Source organism: Pristis pectinata, chromosome 4 (genome assembly GCF_009764475.1).
Source record: "Pristis pectinata isolate sPriPec2 chromosome 4, sPriPec2.1.pri, whole genome shotgun sequence".
Lineage (NCBI taxonomy): Eukaryota > Metazoa > Chordata > Chondrichthyes > Rhinopristiformes > Pristidae > Pristis > Pristis pectinata.
This window is the reverse complement of record NC_067408.1, coordinates 51,613,564-51,637,382: the sequence shown is the minus strand read 5'-3', so window position 1 is coordinate 51,637,382 and position 23,819 is coordinate 51,613,564. Positions and strand designations below refer to the sequence as shown.

Sequence of the window (23,819 nt, the reverse complement as noted above, 5' to 3'; positions counted from 1 at the left end):
ACAAACAGGGTGAGCGTATACCTGAGCAATCAGCCTGGCTCCCATCTGTTTCCACCTTCCCTGAATTTAAAATTAACTTGTTTTCTCTTCCCCATTTCTGATGAAGGGTCTTCAGCCTGGGCCATTAATTCTGTTTCTCCTTCTATAGATGCTGCCTGACTTGCTGAGTGTTTCCAGCACTTTTAAAAATATTTTAGCTTCCACCGATGTCACTCTCATTATGTGACCCCAGAGCACATCTCAACAGCACAAGACTGGAAACAGACTGCGAAAAGAGAGAAGCAAATAGAGAAAAAGAGACAAAAGACAGAGAAAGAAGGAGAAAGAGGAGAGAGGGAGAGAAAGAGAGACAGAGAAAGAGATAAAGCAAGAAAGGAACAGAAAGAGGAAAGCAAGATAAGGAGATAAATCAGTCAGGAAAATAAAATGGGATGAGTGTTAATGGGTGCCTCGTGAGGTGAAGGGCCCTGCTATGTGACTCTCTGACTTTAATGTCTTCTCCAAAATGAGCCCCTGGACACTCTGCTCGAGCCTCTTGGTCCTTAGGCTTGCTTTTATACCCATTGACAAGGATCCTAGTATCTTACAGTAAAATAATGTTAGCATCAGTCATTTGGGAAACAAGTGGCCAGGAAACAATCATCCAGGTCAAATCCTCAATAGCAAGAAAAAAGGAAGTGCTTGTTGATCTAGGCTCACTTCAATTATCTTTGTTTTCCTTTCATCGACATGGCAGATCTCTCCGATTGTCTGTGACTTTTTTTTCAAACGAGCCCATTTCATAATTCCTTCATAAGTAACAAGATGTCCTCTGCTTTTTTGATGAGTGGTAGCTTCACGGTGTTAGTGAATGGAAGTCAGGATGAAGAGACTGTATTTTTTTCTCTGTGAATTAACTTCACCATTATGGAGACACTAGATACTGCAGCTACTATGCAGGCAGTCCCTAGGTTACGACAGGCTTCCATTCCTGAGAACTGTCCGTAACCTGATCTGGCTGTGAGTCGGAAATCAACAAAAACCATATGTGAGAGAGGATCACAGAAACAGCTGTGGTGGGAGAGCTAGCAGGCGTGGGAAAAGCGGCCGCCAGCCGGCCTCACTGATAGTGAGTGAGCGAGTGAATCTGCTCAGGGCTCCCAGCTCTGCTCAGCTCGACCCAGCCCCTGCTTATTGCGGCTGGGGGACAGAGGGTGGGGAGAGAAGGCACGCGGAAATGTCCCATTCCACCCCCACCCCCGTCCGAATATGCCGAATATGCCTGCAGACCCTCAGCATCTGGCAAATCCATCCCCATCCATCCCGCCGGTTTCCCAATCACTTGGTCGTATGTACCGGCTGTCCATGAGTTAGTAACCCAGGGAGGAATCTGAAGCAAAACACAAACATCTGGAGGAACTCAGCAGGTCAGGCAGCGTCTGTGAAGGCGGAGGGATAATCAAGACCTTGTGTCAGGATTCAATATTGAGCCTGAATTTCACTGAGTTCCCCCAGCAGTTTGTCCTTTTTGCTCTTGTGTTGCATTAGCGTGCACATCTAAGTTTAGATTTAATTTGATACTCTGTTTCAAAATATCCTATTGTTGCACAGTTCCCCAAGTCCGTGGTTTTTGTTTTATTCTTCACATTAATTTGACATATGAAATTTAGTATGAACACTGATGACATGATTGGATGAGGTTGACATTGGTGCTAGCAGAACATTGTGCCATGTGTGGCTGGTAGGTTAGGAGTCGCTGAAAAGTCCGGCTTGCAAACTTCCTCGGAAAATCAGCTTTGAAAGTTAGAGTTGAGCACAAGATTATAATGTCAGAGTTCCGAGCCGGCTGCTGGGTGACTGCTGTTCGCATTCAGGTCTGTCGAACTTTGAACTAAATGTCCTTTTACCCCAACCGAGACACCAACAGCTGGAGTATTGGCCGGAGTGGTCGGGGACCAGGGAGGTGAGCTGTGCATATTTTTGAAGTTAGGAGAAACTTGCAATAACATTCCTCGAGTTAAACACGTAATAATGAGGCGATGGCGCATTCCCAACTCCTCCATTCGAAGCTTTCCTTGCATCACTGATATCGGAAAGTATGTGACTGGTAGCTTTGCAATGTCAGTTAAAAGAAGTCAGGATGACGAGATTGCATTTAGCGTTAGGACCAGGCTCAGTATCGTATTACAGCAGTAAATACATCTAAATTTTTGCTATAAATGATCCTTTGCTTTTCAGAAGCTGGAGTATGGGGCCGGAGTTGTTGACTTTAAGTCACCTGACCTTCGCGTCTTGTTTCCATGGTCGCAGAGCAGGAAGTTTCTAAAACTCTGCAAGTGTCTGCGTCGTTCCCTGCGGAACGGAGGCGTTGGGACACTGGTTTGGCTCGGAGGGCTTGCTCAGAGAGGCACGTTGTATAGAGGGGAGGGAGTCCCAGCACTTGGTGTCCTGGGTGCTGATGAACCGAAGGTTCCCGTGCAGTGTTCCTCGCTGAGCTGGTGCTGCAGGGTACAGAGCTGTTGCAACTCTGGTACACGAAGCAAGAGATATAACACAGGCTATCCTCTTACTCTTCTGTGCGTTCTTCCGTCCTTCCATGATTTGACACAGGATGTCCATGCAAAAACATCTGACTATTTCAGACTGCCACAGCCGTTCAGTGAGTGCTCTGGGCTATCACTCGGCACGCAGGGAGTTTCTGACCGGCTTTGAGGGTACGTAATCAACATGTTCGTACTGCACCTCTCAAATATAACTCAATTGCTTCAAAAGAAAGATGTGCTTGCATTTATTTACTGCCTTTCGCCGTCCCCGAGTGCTTTACAGTCAATATTTGTTTTGCCTGAAGTCTAATTACTGCTGTAATGTGGGCAGACGCATCAAGACACTTGAAACAGTAATAAACCTGTTTTTAATTTGTTAGAATGATTTTCGCTGATATATCTTTTATTGGAAAGATTTCTGCGTTTCTAGCCGAAGGATTTTATACAGCAAGCACATCAAACAAACGAGTCTGGGGTTAACATCTGATCCAGAGTTCAATCCATCCGAGTGGGCAACGCTGTCCCAGCAACCCGCTGAAGTGTCAAATCAGCTCATGGGTGTCGGGGACAGTAGTGCTAAGCCCCCGTTTACCCCCTCACCCCAGTTTACCCTCCCAACCCCCTGTTTAACTCTCCCCCGATATTTTAACCTTGTGTTGCTTGTTATGTTTGTTCTTCATCAAGAGACAAACTTCGCGTGTTTAACATCCGAACATTTTATTAACCAACACTAGGCAGGCTTGCTTTCCCTCGCTTTTTATAGCCACTTCCTGTTCCCCCATGTGACCCCCTTGCATTGCCTACTGGGAATTGTAGTTCTTTATTATAACTACATAACAACACATAATAACACATCTTCCCCCTTTAAAGAAAAACAAACACAATACTTTGTCCTTATAAACCCGCCAAGAACCCTTGTCCACTCAGCAGCTTTCAATCAGTCTCTGAGGTGGTTTAATGGTCCATTTTGGTGTGGTACTTGTTTTCACAGGTGCGTTGCTTTCATTTGCTGCATTACTATTGGTGTTTTCCTGAGAACTCTGGTCCACATATTCATTTTCTTCATATGCTGGCCTCTTTGGTGTACTGACAGGGGACAGGTCACAGCCATGGGTTGGAGCTTGTGGTCGTAGATCCACGAGGTTCCTCCTCAGAGATGTCCCTCACTCCGTCTGGATCTGGTAGGAATGTGGATTTACTTTCTCTTGCACAACTCCTTGCATGGACCATGTGCCAGAATCATGATCTCGGATTTGCACTTGATCCCCAGGCTTCAGGATTGGTAGGCTTTTTGCTGTCTTGTGCTTCTGTTTCTGTTTTTCTTTCCCTTCCTCTTTAGCCTGTTTGACCTTGTGTGCTCTTTCAAGTATCAACAGGTTTTCATGTATTGGAAGGTTAGTGCGTATGCATCGACTTATCAGCATTTGGGCTGATGAAAGGCTGTTCTGCAGTGGCGCACTTCTGTAAATCATTAGACTTCTGTGGAAATCCTCTCGTCCATCTTGCACTTTCTTCATGAGGCCCTTCACCACCTTAACTGAACTCTCTGCTAGGCCATTAGATTTTGGGTGATGTGGGCTTGAGGTTATATGTCGAAACCCCCCAAACATTGGCAATGGATTCAAATTCACAGCTCGAAAATTGTGGACTATTGTCTGATACTACTTCACATGGAACTCCATGCCTCGCAAACACAGCTTTCAGGAACGTGATAACTGCTTTGCTGAATGTTGATTGCAGTGTCGCCACCTCTGGGTAATTGGAAAAGTAGTCTGTTACAACAATATGGCTCTTCCCATTACAGTCAATCAAATCCACTCCAACTTTGAAATACGGCCTGTCTGGTACAGGGTGTGGTGTAAGTGGTTCTGCTTGATGCTTTGGTCTGTAGGTAAGGCATATTTCACATGAAGCAGTAGTCCGGCTGATGTCTTGGTTCATTCTTGGCCAGTACATCACTTCACGTGCTCTACGTTTACAGTTCTCCTCCCCAAGATGCCCTTCATGTATCTTCTGGAGCATCTCCTTGTGTAGTGACACTGGAATCACAAACCTGTTCCCTTTGAAGACCATACCTTTCACTACTGACAGTTCAGCACTGCATGCCCAATAAGCCCAAATACACATTGGACAGTCATCCTTTGCTGCTGGCCATCCTTTCCGTATTGTATGATTGAATACTTTCATTGTTTCATCTGCCTCTGCTGCTTTCCTAATCTGCTCTGTTCTATCCAGAGATACTGGAAGAGAGGTGACAATCATGTCAACATCGGCCTGTATATCTGCATTAACCTGTTGGTCACTTTTTTCTGTATTGTCGACTGCTCGAGACAGAGCATCAACAGCAAACATATATTTTCCTGGTGTGTAGATCATCTTCACATCATATTTCTGTAGCCTTATCAACATGTGCTGTATCCTCATGGGACAGTCATTCAGTGGTTTGGACATAATTGAGACCAATGCTTTATGGTCTGTCTCCACTTCAATAGCTTGCCCATAGATGTACTGATGGAACCTTTCACATGCATATGTACTGGCAAGAAGCTCTTTCTCTATCCATGCATAGTTGGCTTCCGCACTTGTTAAAGCCCTTGGTGCACAGGCCACAGGTTGCCGTGTGCCATCATGCTGCTGCAGTAGTACTGATCCAAGGCTGTGCCAGGACGCATCAGCTGATATCCTGATACACCTTTCCGGATCATAAAACTTCAGCACGGACTCTTCAGTTAGGACCCTTTTCAACATCTGGAAATACTCTTCTTGCTCATGAGACCAAATCCATTCATTTTGTTGCTCAAGGAGTGACCTAAGTGGTGCTGACACTGTTGACAGTCGAGGGATGAACTTAGCCAGGTAAGTCACCATCCCCAAGAAACGTCTCACCCCCTCTTTGTTTTGGTGCCTTTCCATGTTTTCAATGGCTGACATCTTTCGTGGGTCAGGCTTCACTCCGTCTTCAGATATGACATGTCCTATAAAGATCAGTGTCTAAATACCAAACTCAGAATTTCTCTTTACTTAATTTCAAATTGACATTCCTTGTCACGTCAAGCACTTGTCTCAGTCGAGTATCATGTTCCTCCTTGGTGGACCCCCAGACGATGATGTCATCTATCATGATCTCGACACCAGGTATGCCCCCAAAAATCACGTAGATGGTTTTATGGTAGACTTCTGGTGCGGACAGGATCCCATATGGCAGCCGAAGATAGTGATATCTTCCCTGTGGTGTGTTAAAAGTACGCAGTCGCGAACTTGCCTCATCAAGCTTCATCTGCCAAAACCCAGATGATGCGTCGAGCTTGCTAAACCATTTGGCACCTGAAAACCAGGACATGATCTCCTCCTGTGTTGGCAACTTAAAATTCTCTCTCGATGGCTTTATTGAGATCTCTTGGGTCTAGACATATCCGCAATGCTCCATTTTTCTTTTGCACAATGACCAGTGAACTCACCCAATCTGTTGGTTCTTCAATTTTCTGTATGACATTCGTTCGTTCCATGCGTGCTAGTTTCTTGTTTAAGTTTATCTCTAAGATGAAATGGAACTCTCCTGCATGCATGGACAGCAGGACCCACTGCCTCATCTATGTGAATTTTGTGTACATCAGGTAAGCATCCGAGCCCCTCAAAGACATCTGCGTAATCTTCCATGAGTGTTGTGTGGTCATCTTTGGTATGTGAAGCTACTTTGAAAACTCTTCACTAGGTTGAGCTTTTCATGTGCACTCAGACCTAATATTGGCTGTACTCTCTTTTTTACAATCAGTAGCTGTGATTTTAAGTGCTGCTCCTTGTGCTTAAAGGTCACCATATAGCCCCCTTTTACTGGAACATTCTCTCCAGTGTAGCCTGTCACTTTTAACTTCACAGGGTAAATCTTACTCTTTACTGTGAGAGTCTTATAATCATCCATGGATAACATTCACCTGAGCTCTGGTGTCAAGCTTGAATAGAATTACTGTCTCATTCACAGTCACTGGAACAATCCATTCTGTTTTACTAGCAGCCACAGTCTGTACAGAATCCACAAAGAATTCCTCCATTTCCTCATCAACTGTGTGCACCTTTCTCTTGTTAGGCCCAGCTTTGCAGCACCTTGCAAAGTGATTGTTCTTTCCACAGCTATTGCAGGACTTCCCATAAGCAGGACACATCTTTGGAATGTGTCTACCTCCACATCTGCTGCATTTGCTGTTTGAGCCTTCCTCTTTGCTTTGCTGTTGCTTTTGGAAATGCCTTGTGTACTGCTTCTCTGTCTTCACAGCATGCACTGTTGTGCCTGCACTGTGCAGCTCCTTAGCTTGTGCTCATGTGGTTTCTGCTGACCTACACACATTCACCGCCTTTTCCAGGGTCAAATCTTTTTCACACAACAGTCTTTCTCTGAGTCCATTATCTGGAATTCCACAAACTATTCTGTCTTTAACTAGTGAGTTTCTCAAATCTCCAAATTCACAAGACTTACTCAGTGTGTAAAGCTCAGCTAAGTATTCAAAACTAACACCTTGTTTCTGGTCACAGGAAAAAAAATTATATCTCTCAAATGTGATGTTTTTACTTGGGATAAAATACTCCTCAAATTTTTTCATCAAAGTGCCCAACTCAAAAGCTGTCTCATCAATTTGAAAGCCATTATAGATGTCCAAAGCATTTTCGCTAATCATGTGCAATTGCACACGGTATTCATCTACTCTCCCTGTTCAGAACTCACTCCAACTTCTGACACCATGTTACGTTTGTTCTTCATCAAGAGACAAACTTTGCATGGGTTTAACATCTGAACATTTTATTAACCAATACCAGACAGGCTTGCTTTCCCTCGCTTTTTACAGCCACTTCCTGTTCCCCCTTTGCATTTAGCTTCAAAGGGTTTAAAGCTGAGAAAAAAGGCAATAACTCACAAAGGTAGTGATGCCAGAATCCATCTGAGTTTTACTCCAACTAATAGCTGATTGAGTTAATTGTGTTTTGGAATAGCTTTGATGGGACCAAGTCAACCAGTTTACATCTGTCTTATGGTAAAGCAGGCAAGAATTTGTCACTGCTTGTTTGAAATCAGTTCTGAATAATCAGGTGCCCACTCCGTCTCTGCTCAGAGGGAGCTGAGCTTCTGAGAAAATTCACCAGCTGCTGGACAGTGGCCAGAAAATAAGGTAACATATCTGTGCTGCTGCTTATTGCAATGGATGGCATGAAGTAAACAATGTTTTAAGCTGGGAACTCCAGGAGAAGGAGCCTGGAGGGTGAAATTCCCACCCACATCCTGTAGTCCAAACCCAGTGTAACCACAGCTGTACAAGAACATGCAAAGAGGTGATGGGCTAACAGGAAGACTTTTCAACCTGAGTATGCAATGGGCTCTCAGTAATCCCGGTGTGACGGGCAACCTATTGAGGTGTGAACATGGGACATAGGAACAAGAATAGCTCATGCAGCTCCTCAAGTCTGTTCTATCAGTCAGTGACATCTTGTATGATCTATGACCTCACTTTTTCCCCATATCCCAGAAATGCTTTGGTGAACAAAAGTCTGTTAATCTAAGTTTGAAATTAACAATTGACCCAGCTTCAATTGTGCAGAAGAGAGTTGTCAAACTTTACCACTCTCTATGCCCAGAACACTGTTCTAACTTCAGGCCTGAAAGTCCTGGTTCTCATTTTCAGACCATGCCTGCAGTGCTAGTCTGCCCAACCTTTGGAACTAGTCTCTGTGCCTCTCTCTATATATTCAGTCAGATCCCCTTAGATACCTAAACACCTAAATTCCAGGGGATGCAATCCTTATTTCTTTAGTTTAGATCCCCTTAGATACCTAAACACCTAAATTCCAGGGGATGCAATCCTTATTTCTTTAATCATAATTTATCCCTTGGAGCACAGATATGCTCCTGATAAATCTGTGCTGTGCTCATGTCCAGGCCAATATAACCTTCCTGAAGAGTGGTGCCCAGGTGTGGTCTATCCAAGGCTTTGTGTAGCTCAGGCATAACTTTTACCCCCCACCCCTTGAACTCCAGTCCTCTGGATATAAAGGCCAGCCTTCTATATGCCTTTTGATTATTTTCTGTTACTGTTCATAATGCTTTAAAAATCTATGTGCATGCCCCCCATTCTGCAGCCCTGCTTCTTTGGATCCCACCTGCTCTAGTTTCTTACCATTTAGAAAGTATTTGGTTCTATCAAGCTTCAGTTGATCTCATTTTTATCTATGCTGAAACCCACTTGCCACAGTTTTACTGTTCACTAAACTACTAATATCTCATAATAAATTCATATTTCTATATTCATTGCTTCCAATGCCATCTATTCTTGTGACATCAACCAACTTGGCCTTCCATCCCATTACTATCTCATGTATCAACCTGATGAATGGTTGCAATCCCAAGTTGGATCATTGGAAGACCCCGCTGATCACAACATTGCCATTTTGAAGTCAAGGACCATTATCCCTGTTCTCTGTCTCCTGTCAGTTTCTAAAACAGATCCATAATTTGTCTCTGTTCTAAATACTTCAACTTAAACTGCCAATTACTTGTGAAAATGTTGATCATAAACTTTGTAGGAAAGAAAATAGATAGCATCTGTAACCTTCCCCTACCCACTGGTTTTGTTATTTATTCACACGATTCGGTTGGGTTCATTGCTACAACCTAACCTTTTCATATCCTTGCCACATTGCTCTCGGAGTTTGTGGAAACTGTGTTTACTGCATGTTCTCCCTTCTGATTCAAACAGGGAGGACGCCTACATGAGAGAAAAAGCAAAATGTTCAGGAGAAAAGTAATTATAGAATGAAATTAATTAGAGCACCCTAATCAATCCATTAAGACCATCAATCAAGGGTCTCTGGGAAGAGAAACAGAGCTAGCGTTTCAGGTTGGTAGATGTGGCCTGACCTGCTGTGTATTTCTAGCATTTTCTGTTTTTATTTTGGATTTCCAGCAGCTGCAGGTTTTTTTGATTTTCACCCCAAGAGCTTCTTTCTCAGTTGCACAATGTCAGCTGACAGCAGCAGTGGGAGTTTAGAGTGAAAAAGTGGGTGAATACTACCACCTATTCCCTCTGTAGCACTGATGTGCAACATAATGGCACTCCTGGATGTGAAAAATACTGTGTAGTTCCTCACCATCCTATCCCAGTTACCTTCATTCTAACTCAACCGCTGGATACTGCTGTCCTTGATGTGTGCAGTTCTGAGAGGAATAGATTGATTGAGATCAATTTCTGTACGTAGGGTGCTGGCAAGGTGGGACCTCTTTGCAGCTGCCCATCTGGCCAACAAAACAAAAATAAAGTTAAAATTGGTGTTGCCATTTAAAAGGAAAATCAGGGAACACTTTTCTGTGTTGATATTGTTGAAATATGGAACTCTGTCCTCAAACAATCTGTGGATGTTTGGTCAATTGAAAATTCCATGACTGAGATTGTAGCAGTTAGCCTAACGCTATTACAGTGCCAGCGACCCAGGTTCAATTCCGGCTGCTGTCTGTAAGGAGTTTGTACATTCTTCCCGTGTCTGCATGGGTTTCCTCCAGGTGCTCTGTTTTCCTCCCACATTCCAAAGAAGTACGGGTTAGGAGTTGTGGGCATGCTATGTTGGCGCCGGAAGCATGGCGACACTTGTGGGCTGCCCCCAGAACATTCTACGCAAAAATGCATTTCACTGTGTGTTTCGATGTACATGTGACTAATAAAGAAATCTTATCTTTTCTTATCTTAATTTTTGTTGCATAAGTGTAACAAAGGATTGGGATTGAAGGTTGATTAATAGAATTAACATACATTTCAGTATGGTGGAACTTGCTTGAGGGGTTGTCTTTCTACTACTTGTCTTCCTATCTAAAGCACTGGGAAAGGAACTCCAAATATGGAGCATAATTATGGTGCTTTGTTTGCTCAATGAATACTTGCTCTCTTTCAGATGGTGTCATTAAATGGTGGGACTTGGAGACTGGACAACTGACCTTTACCGTCTTTGAACACACTGGCATGATCACACAGTTACTGTACTGGGTTGAACCCAAACTTCTTTTCTCGTCATCCAACGATGGAACTATATTGGTTTGGACTATCGGGGCCACTGTATTTGATCGGATTACGGTACGATCAATTCCCCAGATTTCGCTGTTTATCCTTGGATTTTAATTTTGTTTGTTCCAACTTTTATTCCAACTTGTCATGAAGATTGGTTAAATTGACCCAAATGAAATATAGAGGAGAGGTCTAATTTCAAAGGCCAGTGTTAAAAATAAAGAAAGAATAAGGAAAGCTTTTGACATTTAGTCACTGAAACAACGTAACAAATGGCTAATTTTGTGCAAAGTGGGATCCCACAAACTACAATGTGATGATGGTCAGAGCATCAGTTTTGGTAATGTCATTCCATCAATTTTAATTGTTAGCCATAATGTCAAGAAGAGCTCCTCTAATTCAGACCCTTGTATTGATTGAAAAGGCTAGCTAGGCCTTAGTTTACCATCTCATCTGGCAGAAGAAACCTCTCACAATGTAGTACCTGCTCAAGATTTTTCTGAGGTCTCATTCTGGATTATCAAGTCTCAAGAGTGGAACATATAATAATAACCTTCTGACTCAGAGGCCAGAGAACTACAACTTAGTCATGGAAATAAGTGAAGGCCAAATAATAAGTAATATGATTCACGCACTGCATGTATAGTAACTATCCTGTGAAAGTGGTTTACAGAAAATGAATGCATTCACAATTGTTATGTAGGAAAGAGCCCACTTCAACTGAACACAATCCCACAAATGGCAAATGAATGAGTAGTTTAAGTATGTGGTGCCTGTTCATTTTGTTTCTCACTTCCAGTTAAATGCCTCGGTATTTTGCATGGCAATCAATCACCGAAGACATCAGCTCATTTGTGGATTCAAAAACCAGCTCAGAGTCTTTCCCTTGGATGAAAAGAAAGACTCTGGACACGTGCTAGATCTGGGGAAGAGCTTCACTAACCACAGGCATAAAGACATTGTGTCAGCTGTGGTCTGTCTTGATACACGGATATATTCTCTGCTGGTGAGTGCTAGTAAGTCAGTTAGTGCTTTAAATATAATTGGTAATGGTTTATTATTGTCACCCTGTACCGTGATACAGTGAAAATCTTTGTTTGCATGCCATCCAGACAGATCTTTCCATACACAAGACATCGAGGTATACAAAAGAAGAAAGCAAAAACAAAATGCATAATATAGTGTTACGGTTACAGAGAAAGTGCGGTGCAGGTAGACAGGTAAAGTGCAAGGGCCACAACGAGGTAGATTGAGAAATCAAGAGTTCAACATCGATTCAAGAGATTTATAAAAGCAGGATAGAAGCCATCCTTGAGCCTGGTGGTAAGTATTCTCAAGCTTTCGTATCTTCTGCCTAATGACAGGGGAGAGAAGAGAGAATGAGGAACTTCAATACCTTGAAGTTGTATTATATTAAGTTTGTAGAAGCAGAGTCTGCATTTATTTGGTATTAAGTGAGGCTCACCACAATAATGCTCATGAAGCGTTGTTTGGTTTCAAAACATGGGTTCACCCTTAAGGTGTTCAATGCCACCGACAATGTGCCTTCATGTAGTGTTTTTAATGCAGTGAAACATACAAAACTGATTCACAGAACCATAATCAATGTCAGTCCCAACATTCATTGTCCATCCTTTGATCTGCTGACAAACCAGTGGCCTTGGCTGTAGTGGGCCTATAGAAGGGCAGCAATCTGGGTAGTCATGGTGTTGCTATGGCATTGTTAGGTAGCTAGTTCAGGCTGATGAAAGAAATATTAAGTCTGGAAGGAGACAGGAGAAAACTGCAGATGTTGGAAATCTGGAGCAGCTCAGTGAGGCCGGCGGCATCTATGGAGGGAAATGGACAGTCAACATTTCAGGTCAGGACCCTTCATCAGGACTGGAAAGAAAGAGGGGAGGTAGCCAGGATAAAAAGGTGAGGGGAAGGGGTGGAGCAAGAGCTGTTGGATAATAGGTGGATCCAGGTGAGGTGGGTGATAGGCAGATGAGGGAAGGGGAAGAGTGGGGCAGTGCCTTGGGAAACTTTGAGGTAAGAATGTTCTCATGACACTGCTGTCCTCCTTTCATTTAAATGGTTTCCAACTAAGTCAGGAGATTGTTATTCCAGCGAATGAACAGAATAATGGCTACAATGGTGAAAAGCAGTTAAATTGCTGGACTCGGAACCCAGAGGCCTGGAAGAACAAACCAGAGATCTGAGTTCAAATCCCACCACAGCAGCTGTGGAATTTAAACAATCTGGAATATTAAAAAAAAGTCACCAGTAATAATTATCATAAAACTACCTTCCAGGTTGTTGTGAGAACCCATCAGGTTCACAAAATATCTATAGAAAAGAAAATCTGCCACCTTTGCCTGGTCTGGCTTAAAGTAACCCCAGACCCATCCATGTGGGTGATTCTCTACAGGAACATTGATAATAAGGCAAAGCAGAAAGCTAATATACTTAGGGATTATCTAAATAAGGTTTATAAGGAGATGATGGAGTTTGGCTGTGTTTCTGCCAAGTTTGAAAAGTACAGGGGCAGCATTTTACACTGTATCTAGATGAGATGTTGTGAGGTGTCTGTTTATCAATGACACTTGATAACAGGAGCCATAGGCTCCATGTCTTTGTATTCCTTCATACAAAAACTGGACCTGTTTCCATCTGGGCATAGATTGCCTCATACAATAGGTCAACACCGCTTAGAATTATAAGAGCCAAGTGAACTTCTGGTCTAGTTTCTAACACTCTGTGCCTGAGAAGAATTCTCCAAATTTCCCTTCAATGTGGTTTTATTTTCCTTTTCTCCCTGGGGACGAGAGGTGAGGTGATAGTATATTTAAATACTGAATGGGCTAGGCTGAATGAACGAAAGGGTATTTTTAGGTGGAACGCATTTGTGTCCATTTTATGTTTTGAAATGAAGTATTTCAAACATTAGCTGAGCTCTGAATTTGAGCATATAATCTCAGGCAGAGTGAATTGGAAGTATAGGATTTCATCAAACCATGCCCTAGTTAGGTGCAAACAGAACAGCAGCACAGCAGTGTACAGGAAGAAGAAATAACACCATGATATTCCTGAAGTGAATGGGCAGGCACGGTAGTGTAGTGGTTAGCGCAACGCTCTTAGAGCACCAGCGACCTGGGTTCAATTCCGGTTGCTGTCTGTAAGGAGTTTGTACGTTCTATCCGTGTCTGCGTGGGTTTCTTCTGGGTGCTCTGGTTTCCTCCCACTTTCCAAAGACGTACAGGTTAGGAAGTTGTGGGCATGCTATGTTGGCACCGGAAGCATGCCGCCCCCAGCACACTCTATGCAAAAGGTACATTTCACTGTGTGTTTCGATGTACATGTGACTAATAAAGAAATCTTATCTTAAGTAGTAACACAGGCAGAAGTGAAAAGACGTTTTCACATCTTGGAAGTGAAGTGGATGGTTTAGGGTCAATAGTGCTTTTAAAATAGCAGGTACACAAAGTTAATAAACACCCTTACAATTTAAGGGAAAGAAGTTGAATTTTATATGTTTTTTTGGGGGGAGAGGGTTGATTTGTTCAAGGTATTAAAAATATTTATAGAGTGTATGGGAAGAAGCAATTTCTTTTGCTGGGGGAATCTGGAATGAAGTTGGGGTGTAGGGGAAAGGGGTGGACATCAACTTTATTTGTAGATCATTCAGGATTGAAATCAGGAATGCAGCTCACTGTACAATAAAAAGATGGAGGCCTCTCCCTTCAAAAAGCTGTGAATTCAGAGTTTTAAATGAAGCTTCAAAGACTGAGGTTAGTAGATTGTTATTAGGAAAGAGTCTCAAGGGACACGGAGTAAACGCAGGCAGAAGTGCAGAAGGCCTGTGATCTGTTTGAAAGATAGAATCAGATCAAAGGGCTGTATGGCTTTTATCTTCCTGTGTTCCCTCACCGTTTGGTGTAGGTCAGGAGGCAGCAGGGGTAGTGAAGATGGGAGCTAAGAATGAGACAATTATGGCAATTAAAGGGGATTTTAACTCCCTCAGACTGAAGAAAAATTCCACTTTTCTTGTTTGAGCAGATACGACAAGAAACTCATCATTTACAACACCAGTTCGTATCCAAACAGCAGAACCCTGCAGGTCGTCCACTGTAACCCCAGTGCTCATGATGCAGGAATCACAAATCTAATGGTTGTTCGAGAAATGGAGAGCACAAGGTAAGGAGCACAGTCCACCTCACTGTCAGATAATTGGTAATTGGAAATTGGTTTGTTATTGTCATATGTACTGAGATCCAGTGAAAAACTTTGGTTTGCATGCCATCCATACAGATTATTTTGAAACGTATGTACATTGAGTTAATATGAAGGGAAAAGCAGTAACAGGATGCAGAATGCAATATTACGGTTACAGAGAAAGTGCAGTGCAGGTAGACAATAAGGTATAAGGCCGTGATGAGGTAGATTGTGAGGTCAAGAATTCATCTTTATCGTACAAGGTGTCCATTCAAGTGTCTTATAACAGCAGGATAGAAGCTGTCCTTGAGCCCATTGGTGCAAGTTTTCAAGCTTTTCTATCTTCTGCCCAGACAAGGCAGAGTGAATCTATTAATTGCCAATATTCTTCTCTGCAATTTCTTACAAAACAAAGAATTTAGACCTTGAAACTTGGCCATGTGGTGTCTGATGTTATTTTACAAGATAAACCATGAATACCCAGTATGACGATGGAAAATAAATACTCATTGATGAGCCAGGAATGTACTTCTGACCACCTTAGTAAAGATAATACAGGCAGTCCATGGGTTATGAAAGGGTTCTGTTCCTGAGAACTGTTAATAACCTGAACTGTTCATAAGTCGGAAATGAACAACAGTGTGTGGGAGAGGATCATAGAAACAGCTGTGATGGGAGAACAAACAGGCTTGGGAAGAGTGGCCACCAGCTGGCCTCACTGAATCACTGAATGAGCCTGCTCAGTGATCCCAGCTCTGCTCTGGGAACCCTCTGGAGGGGGTTTGGTGGGTGGTGGGGAGAGAATGCACACAGTAATGCCCCACTCCCACCCGGCAGAAGATGCCTGCAGTTCCACCGCAACCAGCAAGTCCATCCCCATCCATCCTGACATCTCCCAAACTTTTGCTCACATGTACAGGGTGTCCATAAGTCAGGCGTTCGTAATCCAGGGAGGCTTACAAAGGTAGCTAGTACAGACTTTGATGCCAACAGCTTGTACAGGAAACAAATTGCAAAACCCCACCTCTCTGCTTTAGGGGAATCACTTTCTTGCATGTGTGGAGGATACTAATAAACTGACAATTATCAGTTTACAATGATGATTTTCTCTCTTTCATTAGTGGTTCATTGTCACCTGAACAAAATCTTAGAACTTCCTGAAAACATTGTGGGAGCAACCTCACCATGCACACTGCCATCTCCTTCTCAAAGACACTAGTGATGGCTGTTTCCCATCACTGTTTCCCATTCATCTGTTTCCCAAGAATGAATAAAAGAGATAAGAATGAGTGACATACATGATCATGTGCACAGTAAAAGGGGGCAATGTTTGCCCCCTTTTTAAAAGATAATACTAATGTTTGCCCCCAAAAGTATTGTTCAATGAACTTTTTCTCTCGATTCATTCAGGCTGGTGACTGGCTCCTTTGATAAAAGTGTGAAAGTCTGGTCACAGGATGGACAGCTGGTCCTGAAGCTCCCCTACTTTTCTGGATTTATAAGTAGCCTTTGCTTTGTGCCTTGTATGAACACTGTCTGGATCTGCAGTGGCGTCCCATCCCCTTCCATCTTTGACCCAAGCTCCGGAGAAATTGTGAGTGTCGCTTTTATCTTACTGGAAATAAATCCTGTGATTGAAGGGGCAGTGACAGAATACCTGTGCAGTTGACAAAGAGACTGAAAGTAGAGATGGAATGTCACTGCAGGAGAGATGTTAGCAGTGTAGCTTCCTCAAGTCTGGGATTAGGACCACAGTATTTTTTTTGAAGTTATAATAATTACACAGGACATGATTTCCAAGTCTATGCATGAAATGAAACGAAGAAAGTTGGTAAAAGTGGGGAAGATGGCAACATTTTTTTAGTTATTCAAGTTTTGAGATATGGGTGTTGCTGGAAGTCTAGAATTTGTTGCCCACTTTAGAAGACAACACCAAACTTGTATAATAGGCAGACAACTGGCAGACTGAATTTTATGCAGAAACTTATGAAGTAAGACATTTTGATATAAGAAGTGAAGAAAGGGAGTGTGAAATGATTGACACCATTTTATCTTGAGAGCAAGACAATAGGGTCTGGGTGGAGATACACATATACCTTTGACAAGGTGAGAAAGTTGTCGAATAGCCTTCTGATGTAGTCTTCTTAAGAGAAGGAGAAAAGCAATAAAAAAGCTAAATCTTTGCACAATGTTGATTCATCTTTGCAGGAGTACTCTGGGCACAACAATTTAGGGGTGATATCAAGGTCTTGGGAAGGTGGAAAAGAGATTTACTACAATAGGATGAGAGATGAGGGACTTAAAATATATAGGGACATTGTAAAGGTGGGCTTGTTCTCCTATAACCAGGGAAGTTTAATGAGGAGAAATGTTAAGAGCAGCATTCTAAATAATAAATTGCTTTGGTGGTTGTAGGTAAAAAAAACTACTTTCAGCGTCTGAAGGTTGGTAACCAGAGGACACTCATTTAAAATGATTAGCAAAATCAATTAATCCCAAAGGCCTTGGAATCAGACAACATTCCAACTGCAAAATAGAAGATATGCACTAGGGAACTATCCAAACATCTAGCCAAACTGCTATAGGGTAGTTACAGCACTGAGATCTATGGAAAATCCAGGATTTGCCAGATATGCCTTGTCCATAAAAAGCAGGACAAATCAAATTCAGCTACAAACCACCCAATCAGTCTATTCTAAATGTCAGAAAAGTGATAAAAGTTATCAGGCGGCACCTATTCACCAATAGCCTGCTCACTGATGCCCAGTTTGGGTGTAGCCAGGACTGTTCTGCTACAAACCTCATAAAATGCTTTGTCCAAACATGGACCAAAGAGGTGAATTTCAGATATGAGATGGGAGTGACTGCCATTGACAATTGAGTGAGTGTAGCATGAAGGAACCCTGATAAAACTAAAGACAATGGGCATCAAGGGTTAAGGTTAGAAAATGTACAGGCATAGGTTGATGTGATGAGTAGCATTCACACAATAAAAGTGACAGGCAATGATGTCTCTAACAAAGGAGAGTCTAATCACCTACCCTTAACATTCAATGGCATTACCATCACTGAGTACCAGTCCATCAACAACATAGAGGTCACCATTATCAGAAACTCAACTATGCCAACCAGATAAATATCATGTCTACTTCTGACAATCTGAAGCCTCTCCACTATCTGCAAGATCTAAGCCAGGAGTGTGATGGAATATTCTCCACATGCCTGGATGAGGGCAACACCAACAATTTTGAAGAAGCTCAGCATCTGGCATGATATCTTACTGCTTATTCTTGTCCTTTGCATTCTTTTTCTTTCTCTCATCTTGTTTCATTGCAGATTTTAAAATACCCAGATTGTTTCCCATAGGATGGGTTCTTTGCAAACTTTGTTGATACTTTCCAAGCTCACTTCTTTCACAGCATTCTTCAAAGATACCTTTAACATAATGAATTTATTAACTATTAACCCAGATACTTTACCTCGAATACACCTGTGGACTGATTGTTGTCTCACTTTCCTTTCCAAGGTTTCAGAGTCCATCGAAACTTTCCAAAGTCAAGAGAATGGGCAACCACTGCATCAACTGGTCTGCATCCCTGAAACTAACCACATAATAGGTAAGGAGTTACGTTAACAATGTTTCCAGCTGTACCATCAAACCGATCAGCACTTTCACTTTCCTCTGAAGATAACAAAATATATCTTCTTGCAAGACATATGTTTATTTAGGATTTTTATTATGCTTGAGATATCCCAAAGTGTTACCCACTAGGATATTCTGAACTCATAAAACAGACGTTGCCTGAAACTGCTTACCCTTGCACTAATAACAAATCCAAGGGAAGTCACCATCCATTACCTCAAAGCAATCCAATATAACTGGTTTCGAGTGGGCATATTTAATAATTTTTTTATACCATGCAGCACCATGAGAACCATTATTATCTTCAAACTGTACAGTAACGTCTACTATAGCAGCAGTCTTCCTTCTTGAAAATGGTGTCTGGAATCCAAGCAACAAGCCCATACTCCTTATATGCTCTCCGTCCATGCAGCAAAACCTTCTTGCAAATAACTCTAAAATCCCATTATACCATTCATTCTAGGATTTTTAACTGCAAGGATGTTAAAGATACCAAATACATTATTGCCATTAGAGTTTATTTGAAATAAAGTATCTCACCCATTGAATTATAATTGAAGTTCTATTGAAAAACTCAGCAGCCAATTTGTGTGAACCAAAAGGCAATAAAATTAATGTCCCAATAAATCTGTTTTATTGTTCTTTTTGGAAAAGAATAAATATTGGACAGGACACTAGGGAGAACATTTTGATTCTTCTTCAAAATAGTTCAATTGCACCTTTTAAAACAAACCAAGAGGTGTTGGGGGTGGGGTGAGCTTGGTTTAGCAAAAAGCAATGCCCCCAACTGTACAGGCTATTTACTAGTCTGCAAGTATTAACTTGGATTATGTTCTTAAGTTCAGACATAGTGCTTGAACCTAGAGTCTTTGGATATAGAGATGAACATTTTACCAATGATCCAATCTATTGCATCAATAACTTTGTGCAAAAGTAACAAGTTTTCTCATTAGCTAAGATAATTAATGAATTAAAGTTTCTTCTCCTTACTGCTTTTGATTGGTTTGTGCTCTGTCCTTGCATGACTGACCCACGGAGCTTACAAAGGTATCAGCTTCACAGTGCGTTCTGAGCCAAGGTCACAATATGGTGCTACAGTCGTTCTCTGCATTCTAACTCGAAAGAGAAACATCCACCAGGCTCCCTGTTCACAGTATCTATGGGAGACTACAACCATAAAGAAAGCCCTACGCAAGTAAAAGGCAGGGCAGTATCTGGTTAATGATTCCCTGGTGATTCAATAGCTTGCTGACACTAAATGGAAAACACTTGTGAAAATCTTCTGCTCCGGGCAGGCACCCCATAGGCCCTCCTGCTAAAGTACCTGGGCAGTGTCAAGCCCTGATAATGAGAAGACTGAAAGGAGAGGGCAACTAGGAAGTGGCTTGTTAATCCTTGTTCATTTTTCCATGGCAGGTTCCAGCAGGCAGCATAGAGACCTGACGGTGTGGAAGTACAATAAGATGGGCTCCGTCACGATGTTACGTAGCAAGCAACCAGTGGATTGCCTGAGCTACAGTGAGTACAACTGGAGCAGAGGCTGTACCACAGCTTCAAATCACTTATCGGTTCACAGATGCAGATAGGCAGACCCAACAGCTAGGGTGTTATCCTAGCTTTGTCTCCATAGAACCATAGAACAATACAGCACAATACAGGCCCTTCGGCCCACCATGTTGTGCCGATCTTTAAACCACGCCTAAGACTATCTAACCCCTTCCTCCCACATATCCCCCTATTTTAAATTCCTCCATATGCTTATCTAACAATCTCTTGAACTTGACCAACATATCTGCTTCCACCACTACCCCAGTCCAGAGGAGAGAGCTCATATCTGCAGCTGAGGAACTTAAATTCAAATAATTATGTAAGTTTATAACAACAAGTGAGTATTCACAATGGTGACCACCACATTATTGTGGATAATACACCTAGTTCACAAAAGATCAAGGAAGGAAGGATGCCCCTTTTACCTGGACTGTCCAGGATGTGACTCCAAGCCCACCAGTGGTTGATTCTCAGTAGCCTCATGAGCTACTCAGTTCAGATGACAATTGGGGATGGACAATAAATGCCTTAGAATCTTATTTCAACATTTTATACAATGGGTAATCCCCTCCAATAATCCAACATTCTGTCAGTGATGCAGTGGGATTTCAACCTGGATTATGCGAGCAACGATCTGAAGCATCCTCAAGCTAAGGAGAAGAAAGACCAGCCAATGCATTCTCCCATGAATGCTACCCAGAGACCTCTCATGTGTCATCCTCCCTGCCCAATTTACCTCCAGCAAGGTGACACTTTACACCAGGTTATCATGACAGTAACCCACCCCAATGTCTGATTGGCCCATCTTGTCACAGGAAGACTTTGAAAAGGAGAGAATGGATTGGGGAAGTGTTCTCCTGCAGGCTGCATACCAAAAATGTGCAATTAACAGGAAAGTGAACTCCTCTGTAGTGCCTTTCATGATCACAGAGCCACAGCATTTTATAGACAATGAGAATGTTTCAGAACATGGGCACTGTTATCTGATGAGAAATCTGGCAACTTTTATTTTTAATGGGATATCTCAGAAATGACAGAGAAGAAATGAGAATTCAGATTAAAGACCCATTCGCAGTTTTTGTTGCAAGCTCGTTTTGCTTAAATTGGATGTTGTTTTTCCCTATACTATGGCAGTACCATTTTGCAGGTGATGTTGGCCCACTATTCTGTGAATTCTAATTGATACAATTATTGTTAATCATTCCATATACTCTTCCATCCCAGCCCAGAAGGAGCCGATACTCCTTTTCAGTGGACACAGTGATGGGACACTTCTAAAATGGGAACGACAACAGTCATCTTACTTTTTGTACAGGTCAGATTCACACTGAAACGTTTTTTTTTGTGCTTATTACCCCTTCCAAAAGAGTTGACAGATGAACACCTTGTCTGATTGTTCTTCATTAATTGTCCACCTTGCAAGTGAGACAGTCAGAAGACACAATGGTCATCATTCCAATTGGACTCTCAAGAAATTCTGCAGGTGCTGGAATCTGGAGCAAAACACAAAAAGTGCTGGAGGAACTCAGCAGGTCAGGCAGCATCCATGGAGGGAAATAAACAGGCGGTGTTTCAAGCCTTGACCCTTCTGACCCTTCATCAGGACTGGAAAGGAAGAGAATAAGAAGGTGGGGAGAGGGGGAGGAGAACATGCAGGCAGGGGATAGGTGAGTTCAGGTGATCGGCAAGTCCAGGTGAGAGGGGGAAGGTAGTGGGAGGGGGAGAAGCTGTAATAAACTGAGAGGTGATAGGTAGAAGAAGCCAAGGGCTGAAGACAAAGGAATCCGATAAGACAGAGCAGTGGACCATGGAATAAAGAATGGGGGAGGAGAGGAGATGGGCACTGATTTCTTTCAGTAAAATAATATTTCAGCATATAGTATAGGGGTGTCACATGTATAAGAGAAGCAGGTGAATTCCTCCACTGGGGTTTCCCTCTCTTGGTTTCTCTATTTGTTGTAAAAGGATCAATGAAGATTCATTGTCAAGGATAGCAACCAAACCCATCACCTTGCATAATGTAATTAGTAGAATGGTGAAGGATAAGTTGGATATTTTACCTATGAGTTCCTCCCACCCAGCCCTGGAATATTGCACTTCTAGCACTGTTTAGTGGACTGAGGTCAAATAAGTGCATCAGTTTTCAATAACTGCTGTAATCCAACACACCATCACTCTGAATCCTTTGCTAGATGTCATTTCTCAATACCATAGCCATGTTCTCTGAGGTTCCTAGTATTTAGCCATTCTTTAACACTCCATTCAAGGAGTTTCCTTAGATTATTGTTTAGCTTGTAATCTTTGGACTGTTACTGACTGCCACATGTTTGTCATGTTTCCCACCCTTCAGTCATGAGTTGTTCAATATATTTGAAACACAGTCCATAGAAAAGGACAGGTACAGCAGCGCCAAAGTGGCAAGGATGTCCAGTCGCTGCAAAGCCCTGTCAGCCCGTCGTCCTGTAAGTGTGCCTCTAAGCAGAGTAGAGGAATCATCTGGAGTCAAGACACTGCGTGAATCCACCATCCCACTCAGCTTTACCAGGTAAAGGAGTTTTGTGTACTCTCCATGGGATGTCTGTTTGGTGCAGTCAGCAGCACGTTTGCCTCTGAGTCAGACGGTTAAGCCCAGTTGAATGACCTGAGTGTCCCCCCTTGGGCCAACAGTTCGGAACAGCTCCTATGATCAGTGTGGCACAACTTTGTGGGCCGAAGGGCCTGTTCCTGTGCTGTACTATGTTCTATGTCAGGTGGGACAGCAAATTCCTGATGATACACTAAACTGAGTTCTTCTTTAGCCTTGCACATGAATGATCCCATGACACCATCCAAAAATGTATTGGGACTTTTCCTTGGTATCCACACCACTATGTATATGATGCAACTATCACTAAAGCACATTATTTAACTGCTTATTTCATTGCTGTTTTGGGAAGCTAAGTACAAGTTCTTTATTTGGACGAGATATACCTGTTTGTCATATCGAGACTTTGTGAAGGAAAATTGCTGGGGACTCTTGTCCACAAACCAAAGTTCAGGGGAACAAGTTCCTCAGAGATATAAAAGGCAGAACAGGTGACTAACTGAAGCAGTGAACGGTAAAATATCTGAGTCATTTTGGAAAGCCAAGATGGATAAGCTAAGAAAGAATTTAGATTGATGCAGAACCCCCAGGTCTTCAATATCATTTACTTTTGAAATGTCATGACTGCTGTAACAAAGATAAATGATCACGGTCAATTTTCACAAAACCAGCTTCCACAAACTACACATAAAATGAATGTCAAGTTAATTGCATTGAGGAAGGAATGCAGTTCGTTACACCAGGACACTGTTCAAAAAGCAGAGCAGTTTTACCCAGTGTTATGGGGTCTTTTGCCCTTGAGTTGTTATTTCTGAGGGATGGTACTGCACCAGAACAGCCCTCCTTCATCAGTGCTCTGCAGATTGAAGTGAGATAGGTGCCCAGGTTCTTAACAGGGGCAACCTTTGAACTGAAGAACCACAACTTGCATCTGTATACTGTTCCTTACGTAAGCTGTCTAAAGAGAAAATAATCAGAGGTTGATAATGGGCCACAGAAAGATACAGGCCCGAATCTTTCTTGAACCTGCCCCATTAAACCTGTACTTATGTGGACCAGTTCCCCAGTGTGAACTTCCTCAGTAACATGGCTCCAAGCTGATCAGCGATGGCCTGAGCAGTGCAGGGTGTTCTGCTTATAACTGGGATGCCCCATCCAAGGAACTAAACTCGAAGGTGGTTAATTTTGCCTAAAGACTTATGGGCTGTCAAACCTCTCAGAAGCATTGAATATTTGTAAATGTCTCAGATATTCAAATGCATTCAAAAGGCTGGTATGAAAGATGCATAAAC

General features: G+C 42.4%; 1 protein-coding gene across 1 annotated transcript in view; it reads left to right on the top strand.

Annotated features, from left to right (window-relative positions):
- The first annotated feature begins 2,310 nt into the window (after positions 1 to 2,310).
- The window catches only part of LOC127569629 (uncharacterized), a 38,321-nt gene continuing 16,812 nt past the window's right edge, over positions 2,311 to 23,819 (top strand). The window contains exons 1-9 of the mRNA XM_052014431.1: positions 2,311 to 2,693; positions 10,449 to 10,627; positions 11,358 to 11,578; positions 14,597 to 14,734; positions 16,163 to 16,346; positions 18,279 to 18,369; positions 19,812 to 19,913; positions 21,168 to 21,258; positions 22,294 to 22,488. Coding sequence (XP_051870391.1) covers positions 2,591 to 2,693; positions 10,449 to 10,627; positions 11,358 to 11,578; positions 14,597 to 14,734; positions 16,163 to 16,346; positions 18,279 to 18,369; positions 19,812 to 19,913; positions 21,168 to 21,258; positions 22,294 to 22,488 — 1,304 coding nt within the window. The 5' untranslated portion in view covers positions 2,311 to 2,590. The remainder of the gene's footprint in view (positions 2,694 to 10,448; positions 10,628 to 11,357; positions 11,579 to 14,596; positions 14,735 to 16,162; positions 16,347 to 18,278; positions 18,370 to 19,811; positions 19,914 to 21,167; positions 21,259 to 22,293; positions 22,489 to 23,819) is intronic.